This window comes from Taeniopygia guttata, chromosome 37, assembly GCF_048771995.1.
Source record: "Taeniopygia guttata chromosome 37, bTaeGut7.mat, whole genome shotgun sequence".
In the NCBI taxonomy this organism is placed as follows: Eukaryota; Metazoa; Chordata; class Aves; order Passeriformes; family Estrildidae; genus Taeniopygia; species Taeniopygia guttata.
The window spans coordinates 3,567,121-3,587,620 of NC_133062.1; the positions used below are offsets into that span (position 1 = coordinate 3,567,121).

General features: G+C 48.0%; 1 protein-coding gene and 2 pseudogenes across 1 annotated transcript; all 3 read left to right on the plus strand.

Moving 5' to 3' along the window:
• Positions 1-20,500, plus strand: part of LOC116807532 (uncharacterized) — a 1,256,502-nt pseudogene that overhangs the window by 327,748 nt on the left and 908,254 nt on the right.
• Positions 7-2,903, plus strand: LOC140681580 (uncharacterized). Its single transcript, XM_072921514.1, has 4 exons — positions 7-83; positions 578-687; positions 1,271-1,721; positions 2,519-2,903. Exons 1-4 carry the CDS (start codon positions 37-39, stop codon positions 2,619-2,621), a joined length of 711 nt encoding a protein of 236 aa, XP_072777615.1. The 5' UTR covers positions 7-36; the 3' UTR covers positions 2,622-2,903.
• LOC140681520 (olfactory receptor 14J1-like) lies at positions 8,196-9,072 on the plus strand (annotated as a pseudogene).

Sequence of the window (20,500 nt, forward strand, 5' to 3'; positions counted from 1 at the left end):
GTGGTTGCCTACACCCAGTTCAAGCTGAGCACAACCATGATTCAGTTCAAGAGTACCTTGCCCTTCCAGACAGGGACAGCCACGTGAGTGCTGGAGGCTCTGTGAGCAGGAGCTGCCTTTGCCCAAGGCTGAGCCAGAACTGCTTCCCAGAACTCTACCCCACCCAAACCAGCACAGGCCCTTTTACGTGCACGCAAAGCCAAGCAGGAGGTGGTGCTCAGGAGAGGCTCAATGCTGCCATACCTTTCTGCTGAGAGCAGCCATGGGTTTGCTTTCACTGTATGTCACCTGTCCTCATCTGCTCCAGAATAAGTTTGCAGTCAAACCAAGACCTAAAGTCCAGAATAAACCCCTTAGCTTCAATGTCCTGGGCACCATGTTTGCCCTTTTCTCTTAAACTTCCAGACTTTGAAATCTTTTCTTGGGCCACCCAGGACAGCAGTCTGAGTATGGCTGGGTTGCCTGGGGAAGATGCTCCTCAGGAGAAAGTGGTATCAGGAGTCCATCAGACAATATTACTGTACTATTTGCTTTATACTTCTTGGACATTTTTTAATTCCTCCTTCTTGCTTTTTAGTTTCACACTGCAAAACACAGGCGAGGTAGCTCTGGAATACTCCTGGGAGAAACCTGCAGGGAGTGAACCAGTGAAGAAGCTGAAGAAGCCATACTCAACCACTCTGATGCGTAAGAGCATTTCACTTGGTAGCTGAGGGCCCGGGGAGAAGACCCTGCCACTTCAGTTCAAAACATGAATTGCTTTTTCATCCTTGTCCACGCATCCACTTTCATCAGCACCTTCCCAGCTGCAGCTGGAGAGTTTTCTCCTTGTCCCCCTCTGCCTTTCAGCCCCTTCTGTTCTTGCTGAGCCACTTCTGCTCTGCAAAGCAGCTGAGCCAGGCTCTGGGGAGAGCCACGTGCCGGGTCAGGACTAGGAAGGGGGACACCAGGTCATCTCTTTGAGAAGTCTGAGACCGGGAAAAACAGTGGTGTAACGAGTGAGCTGCCCTGCAGCCACTGTCTGTGTGCAGTTCCCCACTGCAGGGCAAACGCAAAGTCACTGTCTGAAACCAGCTTTCCTGCTTTGGCGCAGGAGTGTGTGCTCAGGCAGAGACCCTGCTCCCGACACTCTGTCTCCTGCTAGAATAAAGTACTTGACCAGAGATTCTCCACGTGCATCCCAGCTCTCTTCCACCTACCTGCAGCAGGAGGCAGAGTTGCTGGGAACACAGGATTTTGTCTTTGGAAGGTATCCTCTTCCTCCCTGCAGGTCGGTTCCTCTCCTATGATACTGTAAAGCATCGCAGAAAGCTGCTGCGTCTTTTCTGGTCGGAGCAGGACCATCCTTCGGAGACACATCCTGAAGTGTGGCAGCTGCGGGGGCCTGCTGAGCAGCAGCAGGATTCTGAGCAGCAGCAGGAGCCAGATTCCAAGTGGCAGCAGGATTCTGAGCAGGAGCTGGATCCCGAGCAGGATTCCGAGCAGGAGCTGGATTCTGTGCAGGAGCTGGATTTCGAGCAGGAGCTGGATTTTGAGCAGCAGCAGTATTCTGAGCAGGAGGACCGTGTCAGCACCTCCCTAGAAGTTTTCCCAGATGTTGTCCATGACCTGTTCTCAATCAACCCCTACTGTGGCATCATTGCTCCTGGCCAGAAGGAGACCTTTGACGTGCAGTTCTTCCCAGAGTGCCTGGGGAAGTTTAAGACCACCCTGCTGTGCAGGTGGGAAATATCTCCATGCTTGCCAACTCATGCCACTGATGGGTATCACTGAATCACAGGGTGGGACAGGGTGGGAAGGACCACGCTAGGTCATCTGGTGCCACTTCCCTGCTGAAGCGGGGTCATCCCAGACTACGTGGCACAGGGTTGTGTCCAGAGGACTCTGGAATAATTCCAGTGAGGGACACTCCACACCCTCTCTGCGCAACTTATCACCGGCACAGGAAAGAAGTTCTTCCTCAGGTTCAGGTGGAATTGTCTTGTTCAGGTTCTGCCTGTTGCCTCTTGTCCTGTTGCTGGGCATCACCAAGCCCAGCCTGGTTCATCCCCCAACACCCTCCCTTCAGTCCCTCTGACTGGGATGGGGAGCCCCAGGGAGGCAGCAGAAACACCCACAGGAGCACAGAAAGATCCTCATCTTTCATCATCATCTTTCACCCCTTGGCAGGGAGGCACTGGGAAAAGACACTGTATGAAACAGTAAGCTTGTGGAGGGTTGCAAAATCTGCAACAAGAGATCCAGGGACCAGCCAGTCCCCAGCTCTGCTTCCTTTTGGGACAAGCAAGGCCTGCTTCTCCACATGGAACCCCATGTGCTGTAGTTGGTCCCCGGGCATTTAACTGGTCCTGTTCCTGCCCTTGCATCTCTGCAGCCTCCATGCAGCTAGTGCAGCTGTTAAATCTGCTGCTCGCTGCTTGCACAGAGAGAGGATGCAACACTGTGTGCCCTGCAAGGAGACAGAAAAGCGGCGGGCTGGGAATGTTCCTCTGGCTAATACCAGTCCCTCTCTTCCTAGGATTCCTAACCTGCAGCCAGGTGAGAAGATGGGGCAGGTGACTTTGGAAGGCAGAGCCCAGGAGAAGGACAGTCTGGATAAACCATTAGAAGAGACAGAGTAAGGCCAGGGACCCAAGAAGGAGGTGCTCTAAAGACCAACACTTGAGTGACAACATTTGTGTCAGCTGGAGCGTGCGGCAGGAGCTGGTGACATCCTACCTTCTGCTGCTGGTGGTCTCCCACCCTTCACCAGAGACCTCTGCAGCTACCCTCCCACGTTCCAGTGAGCACCTCCCTCTTACCTAAGTTGATTAACTAATTGTTGATTAGATTGATAAGTAATTGATAATTGTCCGTTAACTGTTAATAAACAATTGCTAATAAATTGTTAATTGTCAGCTTGTCTTGGTTTGAAAGACAGGTGTCTACCAGACCTCTCTGGAATGGAGAATGAGATCCCCCTTCCCTACAAATTATTATAACTTTGAAATTAAGGGGCTTTCAGGCAAAGATGTGGGAAAAGGAGTGTCAGTTCTTTACCAGTATGTACAAGGCAAACAACCAACACCACCGGCAGCAAGGACAAACAGAACCAGAGACCCAAGCCCAGCCTTCCCTCGGCTGCAGGCACTTTCCCTTTGGTGTAGTTCCAGTCACAGCCGGGCAGGGAAGGGAGGCAAATAATGAATAAAGCAATTGCTAGAGAAACTTTAATTATATTGAGGGGCTCAGAAAGGGACACAGCCCTCGAGGTGTGGCTTCACCAATGCCCAGCACAGAAGGACAATCGCTGCCCTGATCCTGATGGCTACACTACTGCTGATACAGGCCCAGTGCTATTGGCCTTTTTGTCCACCTGGGCACACCTGGGCTCAGGTTCAGCTGTTGTCAGTCAGCTTCCCAGCCACTCTTTCCACAGCTGGGCGATGCAGAGGGTGAGTGTGGCCAAAGTGTACGAGCCAGCACTTGCCAGTGGCGTCAGCCCATGGATCCAGCCAGTCCAGGGCCCTCTGCAGCCTTCCTGCCCTCCAGCAGGTCCGCCTCTGACCCAGCTTCTCATCCAAAGAGGGACATTGAGGTGCTGGAGCAAGTCCAGAGAAGAGAAAGGAAGTTGATTAAGGGTCTAGAGAACAAGTCTGATGAGAAATGGCTGAGAGAACAGAGAGCTGGGGAGGGTTCAGTCTTGGGCAAAGGAGGCCCAGGGGGAACTGTCGCTATTGGACATGAAATGAGTACACAGAAGCTTGGTAAGTTCAAAAGAGAAAAAGAGCTAATTTAATGTCTGACTTTGCAATATATAGAATTCTAAAAGTGACAGCGGATTGGAGGATGAAATTACCACCTCTCTAACCACACTGGTCAAACCAACAGTCCATCAATTCTCTCCTCCCACAAAGAAGAATGCAAAACAATCATTATTTACGTGAACAGTGTGTGAGAACTCCAGTAGAAATATGTAAGCATCAGAAGGCATAGAAAACTTTTAAAGGAGCTTTAAAGCTTTCAAAAGAACTATAAAGGAAAACTTCACACTTTTAAAAATCAGGGCAACAGAGAATGTCATCACTCTCTACACCAGCCTGACAGGTTGTACTTAGATGGGGACCGGGCTCTCCTCACAGTGACAGGACAAGAGGACACGGTCTTAAGCTGCGCTAGGGAGGTTAAGTTGCACATCAGGAGGAATTTCTTCACAGAAAGGATTGTTAAACATTGGAAGGCCCTGCCCTGGGAGGTGGTGGAGCCACCTTCTCTGAGGGTGTTCAAGGACCAGCTGGACGTGACGCTCAGTGCTCTGGTCTGCTTGACAAGGTGGTGTTTGGTCCAAAGCTTGATGAAATTCTCTCAGAGATCTCTTACAACCTAATTGATTCTGTGATTCTCTGCAATTAACACCTGGTAAAGACAGGGAATCCTTTCAAATTAAGTATGATAAACTGTAATGTTTTGTAAAAGGATTTCACAGGAGCTCACATATTACCCTGACCAATCAATAAGATAGACATAAATCCCTAAAATGGTTAACAGTTCTCTGGTCTTTTTATCCACAAAGCATACAGTATTCTACAGTTTTAGAGCTATAATGAATCTCTGAAATCATATTAAGCTGGAATCAAATAATAATTTAATTGCTAATAGCAAGAATCCCGTTAAATTATTTGAGCAGGAAGAGCAAATCCACTTGCCTTTGAAAATTTGTAATCAAGTTAATGGTATAAGTTCTTCAGCAGCAATTGTTTGGGTCATCTCTGGGTAAAACATATAGGCAATTGAACCACCATTTTCTTGAATGGGCCCTAAATTGCACTGTGTTTTCTCAATCCTTGTGCATGTTTTCCTTAATTTTCTAGCTTGTGTGGGCAAGGCCAAAATACCCAAGATACAAATTCATTAAGATGTCAGGACGTTCTGGATTGTTCACACATAATCTGTAACCAAAGCCTCATGTCACTGTTTGACACTGGCACAATGCCAGCGCCCCCATGAAAATGCAATCTCTCAATTGAATGCTGTGAAATGCGATCAAGAACAGAGCAGAGCAGGCCCAAGATTAATAACAAAGGAAAAAAAACTTTATTAAGCTACTACTACTATACTACTATAAAAGAAAAAATAAAGAAAAACACACACAAAATTCAAAATGAAGACCTTTCAAAACATTCCTCCTCCCACCACCAAACCAAAACAAACACAAACCACAGTGAGACACGACTTGGACCCTTAATCAAGAATTCACCCTTCAATATAATCAATACTAAGTCCATCAGGGGAGAGAGGATTCTCCCTTGCACCACAGACCCCCAGGAAACACAGCTGCCACTTCTTGTGTTTTCATGTCACACATGGCACTGCCTGGAGCGAATCTGCCAGCGTGACACTCTCCTCTCCATGTCACAGTGCTCTCACCACCGTGCATGGACAGACCGCTCATAGGGCTCCTTTAAGGAGGCTTTGCCAAGGACCAACAGGAACAACAGTCCAGTGTCTCATTTTGCAACTACAGTCCCCCCCATTTTCTTCCTCCCCTGGGGCCGAGGGTGAAAACAGAGATCTCCATCTTCCTGAAGACAGAGGGCACCATCACACCCTCCTCAACTTTCTCTGTTCATTCCTGAACTGGTAGTTGATGAAGCAGGTCTCTTGGCTCACCACGCATTCTCCTAAAATACAGTCTCTCTCTTGGAGGAGAAAATTGGTTCAGTCTATGGCTAACAAGAAAAAGTCCAGCCAAAAGCCACTCCACCATATTCCCCCCCAGTCTTCTTTCCCTAACATCCCAGGTCCCAGGCTGTCTCTCTTCCTCTCTTTCAAACCAAGGAGGAATAATGTTTTCACAAAGCTTTCATTTCTCAAGGAAGGGTTAAAAGTCCCGACTCCCTGGATGGCTCTTGGCCCAGGCTCCAGCTCCCACACTGAGCACACTTCCCCCCGCCTTCCTTCTCTGCCAGAGTACTGTCGGCACTGTCACTGTCCCTTTCTTTCTTGAGAGAGAGATTCTGGGGGAAAACGCGAACATCCCAGATTTCCTCCACCCTTCATCTGCAGTGGGACAGCCCAGTTCCAGTCCCTCCATCCTTCGGCCTTACCTCAGCCAGGCCACATGGCTTCCCCTCCCCCACCCAGCCACGGGCTGGGCAGGTGAGAGTCTGCACTGCACCCTGACCGGAACCAAAGAGAGAGAAAGTTCTCCTGGGAATTCTGCTTTTAACCCCTCTGTGTTCTCAGAGGCGTGTCCACCCTCAGTTGGTCACCCCAAGTGTCAATATCCAACCCTGACCCCTGGCTGGATTGACCTCTTCCTTCCGAGAAAATTATTTTCCGCGTCAAACCCGACAGGGCCTCAGCACAAAGCCCCAGAGGGTCATTAAAGTCCTTGTGCTGTGTCTGTGCTGCTGAGCTGGGCCAGGCTCCTGGCACAGAAGCAGCTCCAGACCACCAAGAAAAGCTTCAAAAGCACATTCCTCTTGATGAGCAGCTCTTCTCCCAGCCCAGCAGGGCAGGGGCACTGTCTACAACCAGCCCAGGCACAGCACAGAGGCACAGAGAGCTTCAATCAGTCAGGGCTGGGAAGGTGCTGAGAAGTGCCTGGGGCAGAATCACTGCCAGCCCTTGGTACAGGAACCTCTGGCTGCAGGACAATGCAGCTGCAGCTCCTGGAGTGATCTCCTGCAGCTGGAACATCCAGATGCCCACAGACCCTGTGAGTACAACCCTGAGTATTTCTGGTGCAGGGCAGGTGAAATGCTCATGAAGCTCTGACATGCTGAGGGCTTCTTATCAGTCATAGAATATTTCCAAGACAAGGATTTTGATAAAAATAAGGAAATCCCCTGAGACTTTGTATTCAGTTTCCTACAATTGGAGAATGTCAGGGAGGGGGGCTAAATATTAAAGGTGTTATTAATTTTGACAAGTGCCTGAGACCTCTGAACTGTCACTTTTAGTGATCAATAGGTTCACAGGAGATCCCTATTGTGCTTTCAGCCACTCTGCCCGTGGACAGCACCAGCATCACTTTTGCTGGAGCCATTTGGCTCAGACTGAGCTGTCTTTTCTCCAAGCTGCAACCAGAACCTGCCCCCAGCCAGTGCCCAGCAAACAGGCAGGGTTCTGAAGGACCAAGGGGAGGTCACAGAGATTTGGGGTCTGTGAGAGCTGGCAGGGAGAGACCAGGCACAGGGAAATACCTGCAGGAGGAAAATCTCCAGGAAGCAGAGAGAAGACCAGGCAATGAGAGAAAACAAACCCAGAAATACCGTGGCAGGCAGAATTCAGAGATCTCCACAGGATTCCCTCCAGTGCAGCCCCTCCCTCTGCACGAGCCCCCTTGCTCCTGTGCCCCAGCCAAGCCTCTGCCCTCAGGGCCGTGGCTCCAAGGTGTGCAGCCCCTCCTGTGCAGGCAGAGCTGCAGCAGAGCCGTGGGGCAGCTCTGCAGCCCCGGGCCCAGTTCCCTCTGCAGAGCACAGGGCTGGGAGCAGCTGCCCGGCACTGGGGGCTCTGGCAGGGGGCACTGCTGGCTCAGGATGACACAGCTGTCCCCAGTGCCCGGCTCTGGGCAATGCTGGCAGTGCAGCCAGGGAAGGAGCTGCATCTCCCTTCATCCAATGCCATCAGAAGGACACTTGGGAGTCTCCCTGAGATTTCAGTCCAAGCTGGGAGCTTCAATCCAGGATGCAAACCTGTCCTGGAGCATCTCTGTGTTATAGGATTGATGAAGAAAGGCAGAGGTGTTCTGACATTGAAAGTGCTGTTGGGATGGTGAAATGAGCAAAGGGAGTCCTTGGATTCAAATGTGGACCTGGACTGTGGTGGATCCATCTGCTCTGAGCAGTACCTGGAGCTTTTGAAGTTGATCACCTTCTACCTGAGAAAGATTTAAGCCCAGAGAAACTCGGAACAGGTCAGAATGCCAGGCCATCTCCCCTCACTCTTCATTCATCACTTTGCCTCACAGAACTTGCTCTGTTCTCCCTGAGTGCAGCAGAAATGCCAAAGGTTTCTGATATCCAGGAATACATGAGAGACATGGGGGCAGCTTAAAAAGAAAACCCCAGAACTCTTGAACACAAAAAGGTGTCTCTGTGTGTTATGGAGAAGGGTGTATGGGAAATGGCTTTAATTTTGATTAAATGTAACTCCTCTAACTCTTCCCTGTCCTTTTCTCCATTAACAGGCCCCATGTGCAGGCACAGCAAATGTCCAATGGCAGGACCATCAGCCACTTCCTCCTGCTGGCACTGGCAGACACGTGGCAGCTGCAGCTCCTGCACTTCTGCCTCTTCCTGGGGATCTCCCTGGCTGCCCTCCTGGGCAACGGCCTCATCATCAGCACCATAGCCTGCGGCCACCACCTGCACACACCCATGTTCTTCTTCCTGCTCAACCTGGCCCTCAGCGACCTGGGCTCCATCTGCACCACTGTCCCCACAGCCCTGCACAATTCCCTCTGGGACACCAGGCACATCTCCTACATAGGATGTGCTGCTCTGGTATTTCTGCTTATCTTCTTCATGGGAGCAGAGTATTCCCTCCTGACCATCATGTGCGATGACCACTACATGTCCCTGTGCAAAGCCCTGCACTACGGGACCCTCCTTGCCAGCAGAGCTTGTGCCCACATGGCAGCAGCTGCCTGGGCCAGTGGCTTTCTCTATTCCCTGCTGCACCCGGCCAAAACATTTTCCCTGCCCCTGTGCCTGGGACGGTTCTTCTGTGAAATCCCCCAGATCCTCAAGCTCTCTTGATCCAAATCCTACCTCAGAGAACTTGGGCTCATTGCAGTTAGTGCCTGTTTAGGACTCAGATGTTTTGTGTTCATTGTTTTCTCCAATGTGCGGATCTTCAGGGCTGTGCTGAGGATCCCCTCTGAGCAGGGACGGCACAAAGTCTTTTCCACCTGCCTCCCCTCACCTTGGTGTGCAGTCCCTCTTTGTCAGCACTGCTCACCTGAAGGCCCCCTCCATCTCCTCCCCATCCCTGGATCTGGCACTGTCAGTTCTGTACTGGGTGGTTCCTCCAGCCCTGAACCCCCTCATCCACAGCCTGAGAATCAGCAGCTCAAGGCTGCAGTGAAACATGCAGTGAAACATTTCAGAAACATTAAACTGCTGGCCAATTTTTGCTAATCACTTTTAACAAAAGTCATCTTTGACACTTCTTGTTGGTTTCATTTTGGAAGTTCTTTTTCTTTGTAAAGTGCATTTAATATTATCCTCAAAAAAATTTCATTGCTTGTGCCATTTCTCACTTTGTTTCTCTCCACCTTCCCTGCGACTATAGACTGTGTCAATGAGGGGCTGCCTCTCGGTGACTTTAAAGGAACTAAAGGATTTCCCAGCAAAGTTTTCTCCAGAGATATCCCTTTTTTGACCTTCTTTGGAGCTGCAGCAGCAATGTCTTTGTGCAGAGCTGGGGGCAGATCTGTGCTGGCACAGCAGCTGTGCCCAGGAGCAGCAGCACTTGGTGTTGCCAGTGCTGCTCCTGTGCCACAGCCCTGCTGCCCTGGTGGCCCTGGGGTTTCTGTAGGGCCTGAGTGCTTTTGTGGCTGGGCACAGTCCTGGGTGTCGGAACCCAAAATGTCCCTCAGACATTTTCAGAGGTTCCAGGCCTTGGTCAGAAGCATTTTAGACCCTGGCAAGCAGCTGAAAACAGCTGTGATTTTGAGTTTGAACCATGGAATGAATTACCAACTTTGAGGGTGGAACAAGCAGTCACAGAATGTTAGATGGTATAGTAAAAGTAGTCACAAATTAGAGGGTAAAATTTTTTAGTGTTGTACAGGGGGGTTTTAGTACCTGTACAGGGGGGTTTTCACTTTGTACAGGGGGGTCAGGAGTTCTAAGATGGAGGAAAGTGGACCTTATCCTATTCTTCCTCCTTCTTCTTCCTTACCTCCATGTTCTTGGTGATGTTGGCATTCACAGATTGGTTTAGAGTAGAAAAGCACATTGTAACGTAGATAGTAGGTATTGGGGAAAATCTATAAACATATAGTACGTAATATATCATATAAAAGATAGTAGCAGCTTTGGGCGGGGAGAGAGACGACGAAGACACCGGACAGTGAGGGCGTCAGGAGAGTGTGTACCTCTGCCTGGGCCGCAGACCAAAGCAGCCGCAGCGGGCGAGGACAATCTTTTAGATAGCTAGCAATAAACTACCTTGAGACCGAACAACAAGAGGCTGTGGAGTTTTTCTTTGGAAGCGCGGGTTGGAGGAGAGACTTTACCACCACACGAGAGCCCCAAAAGAATCCCGGGGTTCTCACACTGGGGGTGGCAGTGCCAGGGCTGCAGCGGGGACAGGCCATGGGCATTGCTGGGGCAGAGCTGATGCCTCAGGGCATGGCCTGGGGACTCTAGGATCATTGCATTGCCCAGGCTCTCACAAGAACACGGCCAGGCCAATGCTCTGCACAGAAACCCCCATAAGCAGCCCAAAGGTGGTCGTGGGCAGGCTGGGGACAAACAGAATGGCTGGTGCTCTGCAAGGGCCCTGGGGGAGATGGGAAGGAGCTGCAGAGCAAGAGCTGGTCCATCCCCAGTGTGCTGGGAAGGCCAGGGCAGCGTCCCAGAGCGTCCTTATGGACCTGACAACAACATCCCCCCTCTGCAGCCCTGGCCTCTCCCCCAGCTCACAGAGGTGCTGCATCCTTGCAGGCACAGACACGGCAGGACTGGCTCAGCAGCCCCTGTTTGCATTGCACACAGCAGGTGGGAGCACCCCATGGTGTTGGTGTGGGGACATGAACCTGAGGGAGCACAAATGCCATCAGCCCCTGGGGCCAGGAAGGGCTGGGGGACACCAGGGAAACCACTCAGCTTTGTCATGGCCTCTGCAGTCAGCCTGAAAGTTTGTTCCCATCAGCTGAGAGTTTCCTGTCCCACTGCAGATGCTGTTGCTCAGAGCCAGGGCTGCCTGGCAGCCACCCTCAAACTGCCATGAGCATTTCCTTGGCTTCACCTTTGCTTTCTTTATTCCTCCTGCAACACATTTCTTCCTGTTGCCTGCCCCTTTTCCCTTCCCCGCAAGCTCCCCATTCCTGTTTTCTCTTTCCTCTCTGGCCCCCACTCCCCAAATTGGCACCATGGGAACGTCCCTTGGGGAGCAGGATCATCCTACAAGTGCTTCAGGAATTGTCTGCAGGCTCCTGCAGTTCCTCCTGCTGATCCCTTGCCAGAGGCACCACAGGTCAGGGGGGCACATCTGGGCTGCTGTATCTGGCTGTGGGCCTCCCAGTTCTGGGCAATGAGCTGGAGAGGCTCTGCAGGACTGACAGGATGGGCTTTGGGCCTGTGAGGAGAAGCTGAAGGACCTCGGCTGCTGCATCTTCTGAAGAGGAGGCCCAGGGCTCATCCTGCAGCTGCTCCAAGGGTGGTTTCAGAGAATCACACAATCAGCAAGGTTGAAAAAGACCTTGGATGTCATCAAGTCCAACCTGTGCCCTGAAACTGCCTTGTCTCCCCTGAACCTCCTCTTCTCCTGGATGAACAACCCCAGCTCCCTAAGCTGCTCCTCACAGGAATTGTGCTCCAGACCCCTCACCAGCCTTGTTGCCCTTCTCTGGACATTCTCCAGCCCTTCCATCTCCTTTCTAAATTGGTGGCCCAGAACTGGATAGAGTACTCGAGGTGCTGCCCAACCAGTGGTGAACACACACGGGAAGAATCACTGTCCTGCTCCTCCTGGCAACACCATTCCTGATCCAGCCCAGGAGCCAGTGGCCTTCTTGGCTATCACCAGCCGGGGGCTATGTACAAGTCACGAACGGGATGGGAATGCTGTGGTATGTGTCTCAAGCTGTTTATTTTTTAGCATCAGTCTCATTACATGGTTATGACAATGGGAAGATGCCAGCAGCTCACATCCAGGCAACAGACCAAGAACTTAATGTTACAACTTACTTTATAAACGTTTTGACCAGTCACACAAAGCAAAAGCATATTGACAGTAGCTCTATTCAATCACTATAAGCACACGTACCTTTAGTTAAAACAATGCTTGCTTATTTAGAATACAATACTTGCTTGTAAGCCTCAAGATACAATGCACAGAGCTCCATTATTAAGCTTAGACCTTCCTAATATCTCACCAAATATACTTTTCTGCAACTCAGGAAGTTATTCTACCCAAGCGTTAATACATAGATTATTGTTCTATTTGTCCTTTCTTTCTCCTTCTTGTATAATTTTTCTGCTGACAAATCTTATAGCTACTGCTTAGCTCTAATCACCATCCTGCTGTCTCTGAGGCCTGCCTTTTGCAATGTGCCCAAAACCCTCTGATTTTAAGGAATCCCACAATTCTCCCTCTAGGTTCAACTAAAAGAAACTGTCATTATCTTGTCACTTATTAACTACCTTGCATTTCATAGCTTTCCTACAATATATCTGCTCATTACTTGCTTAAAGCATCATTTTTGCTTGCATTAAGCATAGCTATATTGCAACACAGCAAATTGAATGCTGTGAAGGTCCAATCAATTCAAAGCACATAAGTCATGTTTGATAGCAATTACAAGTTATTGTTCAAAGAAGTCTTGCCAGTTCCAAGGTCTTAGTTCAAAACCTTCCTCCATCTCTATACCTTCATCCACTAACTCTGTAAGAGTTCGAGAACTCTCTGTGAACCCATTTCCCACCTCTCTCTCTTGCATGATAAAAACTTCTTTGATAGCTTTGTCCATCATGTGTCGTACACACCGAAGTATGCAAGGCATTACTATGAGTATCGTAACTAAAATTCCTAACACATGTAAACCTATCTTACAAAGATTCCTTAGCCAAGGTGCAAAACTCCATTCTTGGAACACGTTATCTAACCATGATACACCATCTTCTTAAATTTGAGCTGTCAAATCCTTTAGCTTTTGTATGCTTTTGTGTATGGATTCAGAATGATCTGACAGATTCATACAACACAAGCCTTCAAATTCCTCACAACTGTGTCCATATGCCAGTAAAAGAAAATCAATTGCTGCTCTATTTTGAAGAGTGGCATGTCTAACACTGTTAACATCCGTCAGCATATCACTGATGACAGTGGATGTGGCATTAGTTTGTTTACTCAGCCAACATCCAACCCGATCTAATTGTTTCAATGCCACTGCTGAAGCCAGTTGGGGTAAAAACAAGCCTGCTGAAACCCTTTTCCCAGCATTCCAAGGCCTGAAATCACTCTTACACTTCTCATCATAGTAACGAGCAGATCTTGTCCCCCTATTCTTCTTCTTAATGACCGCTTTAGCCGTAGGTGCTATCACAGTGAGCATGCCAATGCTACATGGGCCACCTTCAAGGCGTGATGGAATGCCCTGCCAAGCCCTATCTCCACAAATGAACCAATATCTTTTTGGCAATTGTCATGGATATTGGTCCTCCTTGGAAAACACATCCCAGTTGTCTGAATAATTGCACTAAAAAATCAAATTCCTGTATGCAGAGTAATGGGGAGTAACATTGTGCTTTGGAGGATCACCTTCTCGCCAACCATTAGCTGTGAACGTAATGCAAAAATCCATTGTTAAAGAACCAAGGATTTCTAATTCTTGGTCTTCAGCCACTGCCTTGGGAAGTTCTTTGACCCAAATACCCAAATTCAATACAGGATTGTCCCCACTGTCATTTTCGCTTCTATTGAATTGTTTTTTGACCAAGGGCAAATTCTTTACTGGCACACTGACTAGGCAGGTTGAGAAAGGCTTTTCTGGTTCCGAATTAGACAAGCATATGGTATCTGAGCCTGCTGCCTTGGCTAAGGTTACCCAAACATTTGTTTTTGGTTGTTCCACAGGCAAATCTGCACAGCAAAAAGCAATTAAACCCAACCAATACCAGCATATCATTCAATTTTGCTCCAACCTTTTTCATGAGCTAATTTTTGGCAAAAATTCCAGCCATATATACCAATTCAGAAATGTTGCTTTTGACCTTAAAATAAAATTTCACCTTTGAAAATCCAGTAAAGAGAATCTATAATATAACAAAAAAAAATCCCCGTTTTTGCCAGAAAGAACTCTACGAAACCAACAATTAACACATCTATAAAGAGCATAAAATCAGAAGATTGTAGGTTCCACCGATGAACAAGGAACGCCAGGCATGACCCGCGATCTCTCTGTTCGGCTCACGTCTGCGTACTTGCTTCTACGGTCTTGGATTCATCAACACGTTCTTGGGAGTGATATGGTTTGACATTTTTTGCAGGGACCCACTTAATTCCTGCACCTGTAGAGACAGAAGCATACCCTTTGCCCCAAGTGATTAATTGGAAAGGGCCTTCAATTTGTCCTGTCTCAGGGTTTCTAATTAAAACAAGGGGATTTTCTTTCAATTTTGCATGTGTGTTATTTGAAAAATGTCTAGAAATTGGTGGAGCAGGTTCTGTAACAGAGCTGTTCAAGAAATTAAAAACATATAAAGCTTTGTTCAACCTCATCTGTGGTGTAGCCTCCATTCCCCCCCTCTGTTGATCAAGTATGCATTTTAATGTCTGATGTGCCCTCTCAACAATCGCTTGACCTGTGGGAGAATGAGGAATACCAAAGATGTGGCGAACACCCCAATCTTTTAAAAATGCGGCAAGTTTTGGAGATATATATGCGGGACCATTGTCGGTTTTTACTTCTTGGGGCACACCCAACAAAGTAAAAGCTTTCAAAAAATGGTGACAGGCATGATTACCTGTTTCACCTGTGTGAAGAGAAGCAAAAACTGCACCAGAGAAAGTGTCCACTGAAACATGAATATTTTTAAATTTACCAAAAGAAGGATATTTAGTGATATCTTTCTGCCATAACTGCAGGCTTTGTAAGCCTCGCAGGTTGACGGCTCCTGTAGAAACAGGAGGCTGCACAAGTTGACAGTCAAGACAAGCACTAATGATAGCATTAGCTTGACTGTTGGAAATTTGAAACATTCGCACAAGGGCTTGAGCGTTTTGGTGATAAAAGGCATGACTCAATTTCACTTGTTCAAAAATGTTTGGTAGAGTGTTTGAAATAACCATTGTCAATTTGTCAGCTCTCGTGTTTCCTTCCACTAAAAATCCAGGAAGCGAAGAATGAGCCCTAATGTGAGAAACAAAATATGGATTAGTTCTGTATTGCAAAGTTGTGTAAAGACATGAAAGCCAATGATATAAAATATCATTACTAACATCTTTTAAAACTGATCCTTCTATTCTTTTAACCACATTAGCAACATAAGCAGAATCTGTAATTAAATTAAAAGGTTGTGGAAAGAGCTGAAAAGCCTAAACCACAGCAGCAAGTTCAACAATCTGAGGAGATCCTTCTACTATTTGGACATCTGATTCCCAAGCTTTAGTTGTTTGGTTCAACCAAGTTATTACTGATTTGTGACTTTTACCAGATCCATCAGTGAAGAGAGTTATTGCATCTAAAGGTTCTTCACTTAACATAGGTTTTTCTCTAAAACTCAATTTTGCTTGTAATAATTCGTGAGCTGGGTAATGAACAGAGCAAATACCTGGGAAATTTAATAATGCATATTGTAAATCATCAGAATTTTGCATTGACCAATCAAGATAATCTTTTTTCTATGGTAAATAGATAACTGCAAATTCTTGACCTGCTAAAGTTAGCAATCTTGTTCTGGCCTTAATTACAATTTGTGCTATCATCTCTAGAACTGTAAAAATAGTCTTAGGAGACCTGTAGGGAAGAAAACCCCATTCTATTATCAACAAAGGATCTCTCTCAGAAGGATCCCATTGGAAAATGAGACCACAAAGTTGAATTTTTTCTCCCAAAATGGCACAAAGGAATGGGTTTTCCGGAACACAGCGATGAGCTTGTCATCTTTGGAGAGCTTCCATGACCTTGTCAAGAGCTGCACGAGCTTCAGGTGTTAGAGTTCTAGGAGAGTTGTTGTCACAACTTCCTCTCAGCAAATCAAAAAGCGGACCCAGTTCATCATTGGTAATTCCCAAAACAGGTCTAACCCAATTGATTTCCCCTAGAAGTTGTTGTAAATCTTGTAGGTTGTTGACACTGGTCCGAAGCTGTATCCTTTGAGCTGCAATTGTTTTTTCAGCCATCTTCCATCCTAGATACTTCCAGGGTGGAACTTCTTGAATCTTGGTTCTAGAAATTTCAAGTCCAGCATTTTGGATCTCAGTAACAACACTAGCATGAGTTTGCTCCATCTCTGGTAGTGTTGGAGCAGCGATGAGCAAATCATCCACGTAGTGTAGAATCACTGATCTGGGATACTTCTGTCGAACTGGAGACAAAACCTATGCAATAAAATATTGGCAAATTATGGGCAAATTCTTCATTCCTTGAGGCAATGATTTCCAGTGGTATCTCTGCATAGGTTCTCTTCTATTGATGACTGGAACAGTAAAGGCAAATCTTGGAGCATCATCGGGATGAAGTGGGATGTGGAAAAAACAGTCCTTTAAATCAATGACAACAAGTGGCCAATGTTTCGGGATCATTGATAAAGAAGGAAATCCAGGTTGAAGAGGTCCCATGTCTTCAATCACTTCATTGATTCTTCTCAGATCATGAAGCAACCCCCAGGAGTCTGATGTCTTCTTGTGGATGACGAATACTGGTGAATTCCAGGGACTGTTCGTGAGAGTAATGTGACCTTTCTGTAATTGTTCCTTTACCAATTCTTTAAGAATATTAATTTTTTTCTCTGTTAAAGGCCATTGATCAATCCATATAGGATGATCAGTTTTCCAGTTCCGCTTTAAGGTGGCAGGTTTTGAAGTGGTTCCCATCACAGGCCTACTTCCAGTTTTGCTCCCCACTGGGATAGGACGTCTCTCCCCCAGACAGTAAGAGGCTTCTGAACAACAAAAGGACTCACTGTCACTGTTTTTCCTTCAGGACCTGTAATGTTAATCATGGATGCACTTTGCAAACACACAGTAGCACCTCCACTCCCTGTGAGGGAACCTGCAGGAGCTACCAAATCCCAATCAATAGGCCAAAATATGTGAGAAATTACAGTGACATCTGCACTAGTATTCAGCATACCTGTAATGTAAATTGTTTTACCACGATGAGTCAGGCTACAAGTCAATTTTGGTTGGCTGTGGCCCACACATTGCACCCAAAAGACCTCAGGACCTGAGGTATGAAATGGCACAGACATAATTGAATTCTCTGGAAAGTTGTTTTGCTTGGGTGTATTAATGGGAAAAAGAAATACAATAGGTGTTTTTGGTGGTATAACCATAGGAATATTAAGTGCAAGAGCTAAAATTACTAGCTCCTCATTACAATTTACTGAAACAACAATTGCAATGACTGAAAGTCCTAAAATTTTGTTGCTGGCTTTGCCCAGAATCAAAAAATCTTGCCTTTGTTGAAAGAAATTGATAAACCCATTAAAAATGCTTTCATGACAAAAATTATTTAAAAGGCATATCAATTTTGAGGGGGCCAATTCGAACCTTGAACTAGACACAGCACTCGAGGTGCTGCCAACCAGTGCTGAGCACAGGGGAAGAATCACTGCCCTGATCCTGCTGGCCACACCATTCCTGATCCATAGGAGTGCCAGAGGTTGGATGAGAGAAATGGTGGGGAGGGGTGGGGACAAAGTGTTATTGATTATCAGCCATGAAGGCTCTTGATTTTCATATCTGTCCACACTGCATGAGAAGGATGCTGGGGGTCAATATCAATTGGACATTGCTGATCTCAATCCATAAAGAGAAAAAGAAAACTTAACTTAACAGGAAAAACTATTCTCCCAGCATAATTTTCAATATACTATACATTCACTTTGAAAACACTTTTGAAATCTGTCTAATTTACCACAGAAGAGTTGAAAACATCAATTATTCCCAGGCCCTTTCCTTGTTCAGGCATTTTGAACACGTGTTTATGAGCTTTTCACACTGAATTCCTGAACTGAAGAGCTCAAGAAAGAAGAGGCATTCTGGAGAAGTAAAATTCATCAGCAGCCTCCAAGGGGCTGAGGATCCACTGTCATCAGAGCAGCAATGAACAGAAATGGGCACAGCTTTGTGGCTGCCCCAGCTCTGGGATGGGCCCTGGGCCTGGAGCAGGAGCAGCTCTGCAGGGCCCCAAGGCCGGGGCTCTTGTGCTGGCCTGGGCAGATGGGATGGCAGGAGGGGCTGCAGAGCTCTCAGCACCTCAGCCAGAGGGGAGCAGGGCAGCCAGGGAGCTCCTTTGGCCTTGGCCAAGCCCCTTCCCCCATGGCTGGGGCTGAGTCCTGGCTGAGCTGCAGCTGCTGCTGTGCCCTTGGCAGGGGCTGAGGCCGTGGGGCAGTGCCCAGAGCAGCCGGGCCTGAGCAGAGCTGTGGGGCCAGAGCCGGCTGGGCTGTGCTGGGGAGAGGCCCTTGGTGCTGCCCAGAGCTCAGGGCAGCTGGCAGAGCTTGCAGGGAGCTGGGCTGGGCTGGGAGAGCCTGGCACAGAAACCATCAGTGTCCGTCTCAGCCTGGCGGAGTGTGCAGGGGCAGGACTCAGCCCAGGCCTTGTGGGGCAGGGCCAGCACCTGGGCAAGGCATTGAAAACAGGCAAGAGCCTGAGAGAGGAGGCTGCTCTGTGCCCTTGGGGTCATGGACAGAGCAGGGAGGGGTCCCAGGACATTTGTCACTGCTAGTATCTGTCCCCAGCTGTGCGCAGACCTGGCTGCTGAGCGCAGGTTTGCCCTGGGCTGAGTTTGGCTGTGGCCCAGCTCCATCCTCCTGCGGGGCTCAGGGCGTGTTCCCGGCCATGGCCAGCCCTGGCCAGCCTCTCTGCTGGCCCAGAGGCCAGCAGAGACTGGGGCAGGGCTGTCTGTCAAGCCCCACAGGTGCCACGGGCTCTGCAGGAGCTGGCAGAGGCTGCCCAGCAGGGAGGCCATGGGGCACAGAGCCCCAAGGCTGCTGTGGGCACCTAGAAAGTTCTTGAAATTCCCTTGGGAAGGTGTTAATTGCCCCAGATGATAGCAATTCACTGAGGGTTCTGAGATAATGGGCCTGCAGCTGCCCCTCCCTCTGTAGGTTGGTGTTTCCCAGCTGTTGTTATCTTTATCAGGGTGGGACTCATCTTGGGATCTGTTTTCCTTCCAGCTGCTGGTCTCCCAGGCATCTGACTCCTCTCAAGATCAATGGCCAAGTCCCTTCTCAGGCACACAGCGGCTCTCCTGGTTCCATGACTCATTCCAGGATCCTTATCTACATCCTCAGCTGGTTTCTTGAGCAGAAATCTCATTTTAGTGCTGATTTGTTTAGCCATTTTGGTTGTGATGTGTGTTCTGCAATGAGTTTATTGATGGTTTTGTTACCCTCAAACTGGCCCTCCAATCTTATCAGGAGTTCTTCCTTCTCTTTACTCCACCATCTTCTGTTGGCTTGGAAGTCTGTTTTGGGTGGGAAACGGTGACCCTTTCCTGATTTCTAACCCATGAGTATGCCAATCTTTTGGGTTGTCTCAGACCAATTTTTGTCTTGAAGTCCCTGCCACATACCTCACAGATCCACTCCCTGGCTGAAGCCATTTCCGCTGTTTCCCTGCATTTAGGAAGGTGAAAAACAATGCTGTGATAAGTACTCATCTCTTACCCACATTTAGCACACCGAAAACAAACCCTCCTTTTCCCGTGGGCTACCCTCAGATGTTCAATCAAGCCCAACACACAGTTCACCCAGGAACCACAGGAAGGATAAGGTGGATTTTGGTCAGGAACAGTCATGGTAACGATGTCTGCCAGTGTCTGTTCTCTGAGGTTCTCTGTCTGAGCTGGGGATGTCTCTGGTAAGGTGTCCTTGTCCGGCTCAGGAGGTGATGTTTCTGGTGTGCTCTCAATCTCATGCTCACTGTTTCTCTTCTCATCGTCAAGCACAAAAAATTCTCAGGTCCTCGGAAGGCAGGTCTTCACTCCCGCACTTGGTCATGGTGCAAGCTGTTGATACACCTCAGGCAGCCTGCTCAAACCCTTCTTGCTTGCGGAAACATGAACACATTCAAAGTTCTTCACTAACAAGTGCAATCTATCAAACTCCAAGTTCACCTGAGTAGCCAATTCACGTTCTGCCAAACTGGGGGATGCTGAGCAATTTTTGCAGGACAATGGACACATTCAGCAGAGGCACAATCCAGTTTTCTGATAACAAAGTAATCAGTTCAAGGACCAAGAACAGTAATATTTGTAGACAGAAGAAGAGTCAGCAAGAATCAGCAAGTTGTCAGCAAAGTTTGAGAAAGTGGAAACCACCCTTCAGTCCCTCCCAGGCTACTCCTGTTCTGTCCTCAGCCTCCACACCACTGAACCCAGAGCCCGCTGCCTCTACCTGCTGGTTATGTGATGAGGCCTCCAAACCCCATCTTGGGAGGTTTTTGGGTCCTCTCAAATGTCTGTGAAAATGGAAAAATAGCGGTCAAAGGTATTTTCTCCCAAATCTTGCAGTGGCAGAACAAAGGTCAATGTCTCTATGAGGCTGCATTTACATTTGTTAGAAGGAGGAAATATTTTACAATGATGAGAGTGGAACAAAACTGCAACTGTTTTTTC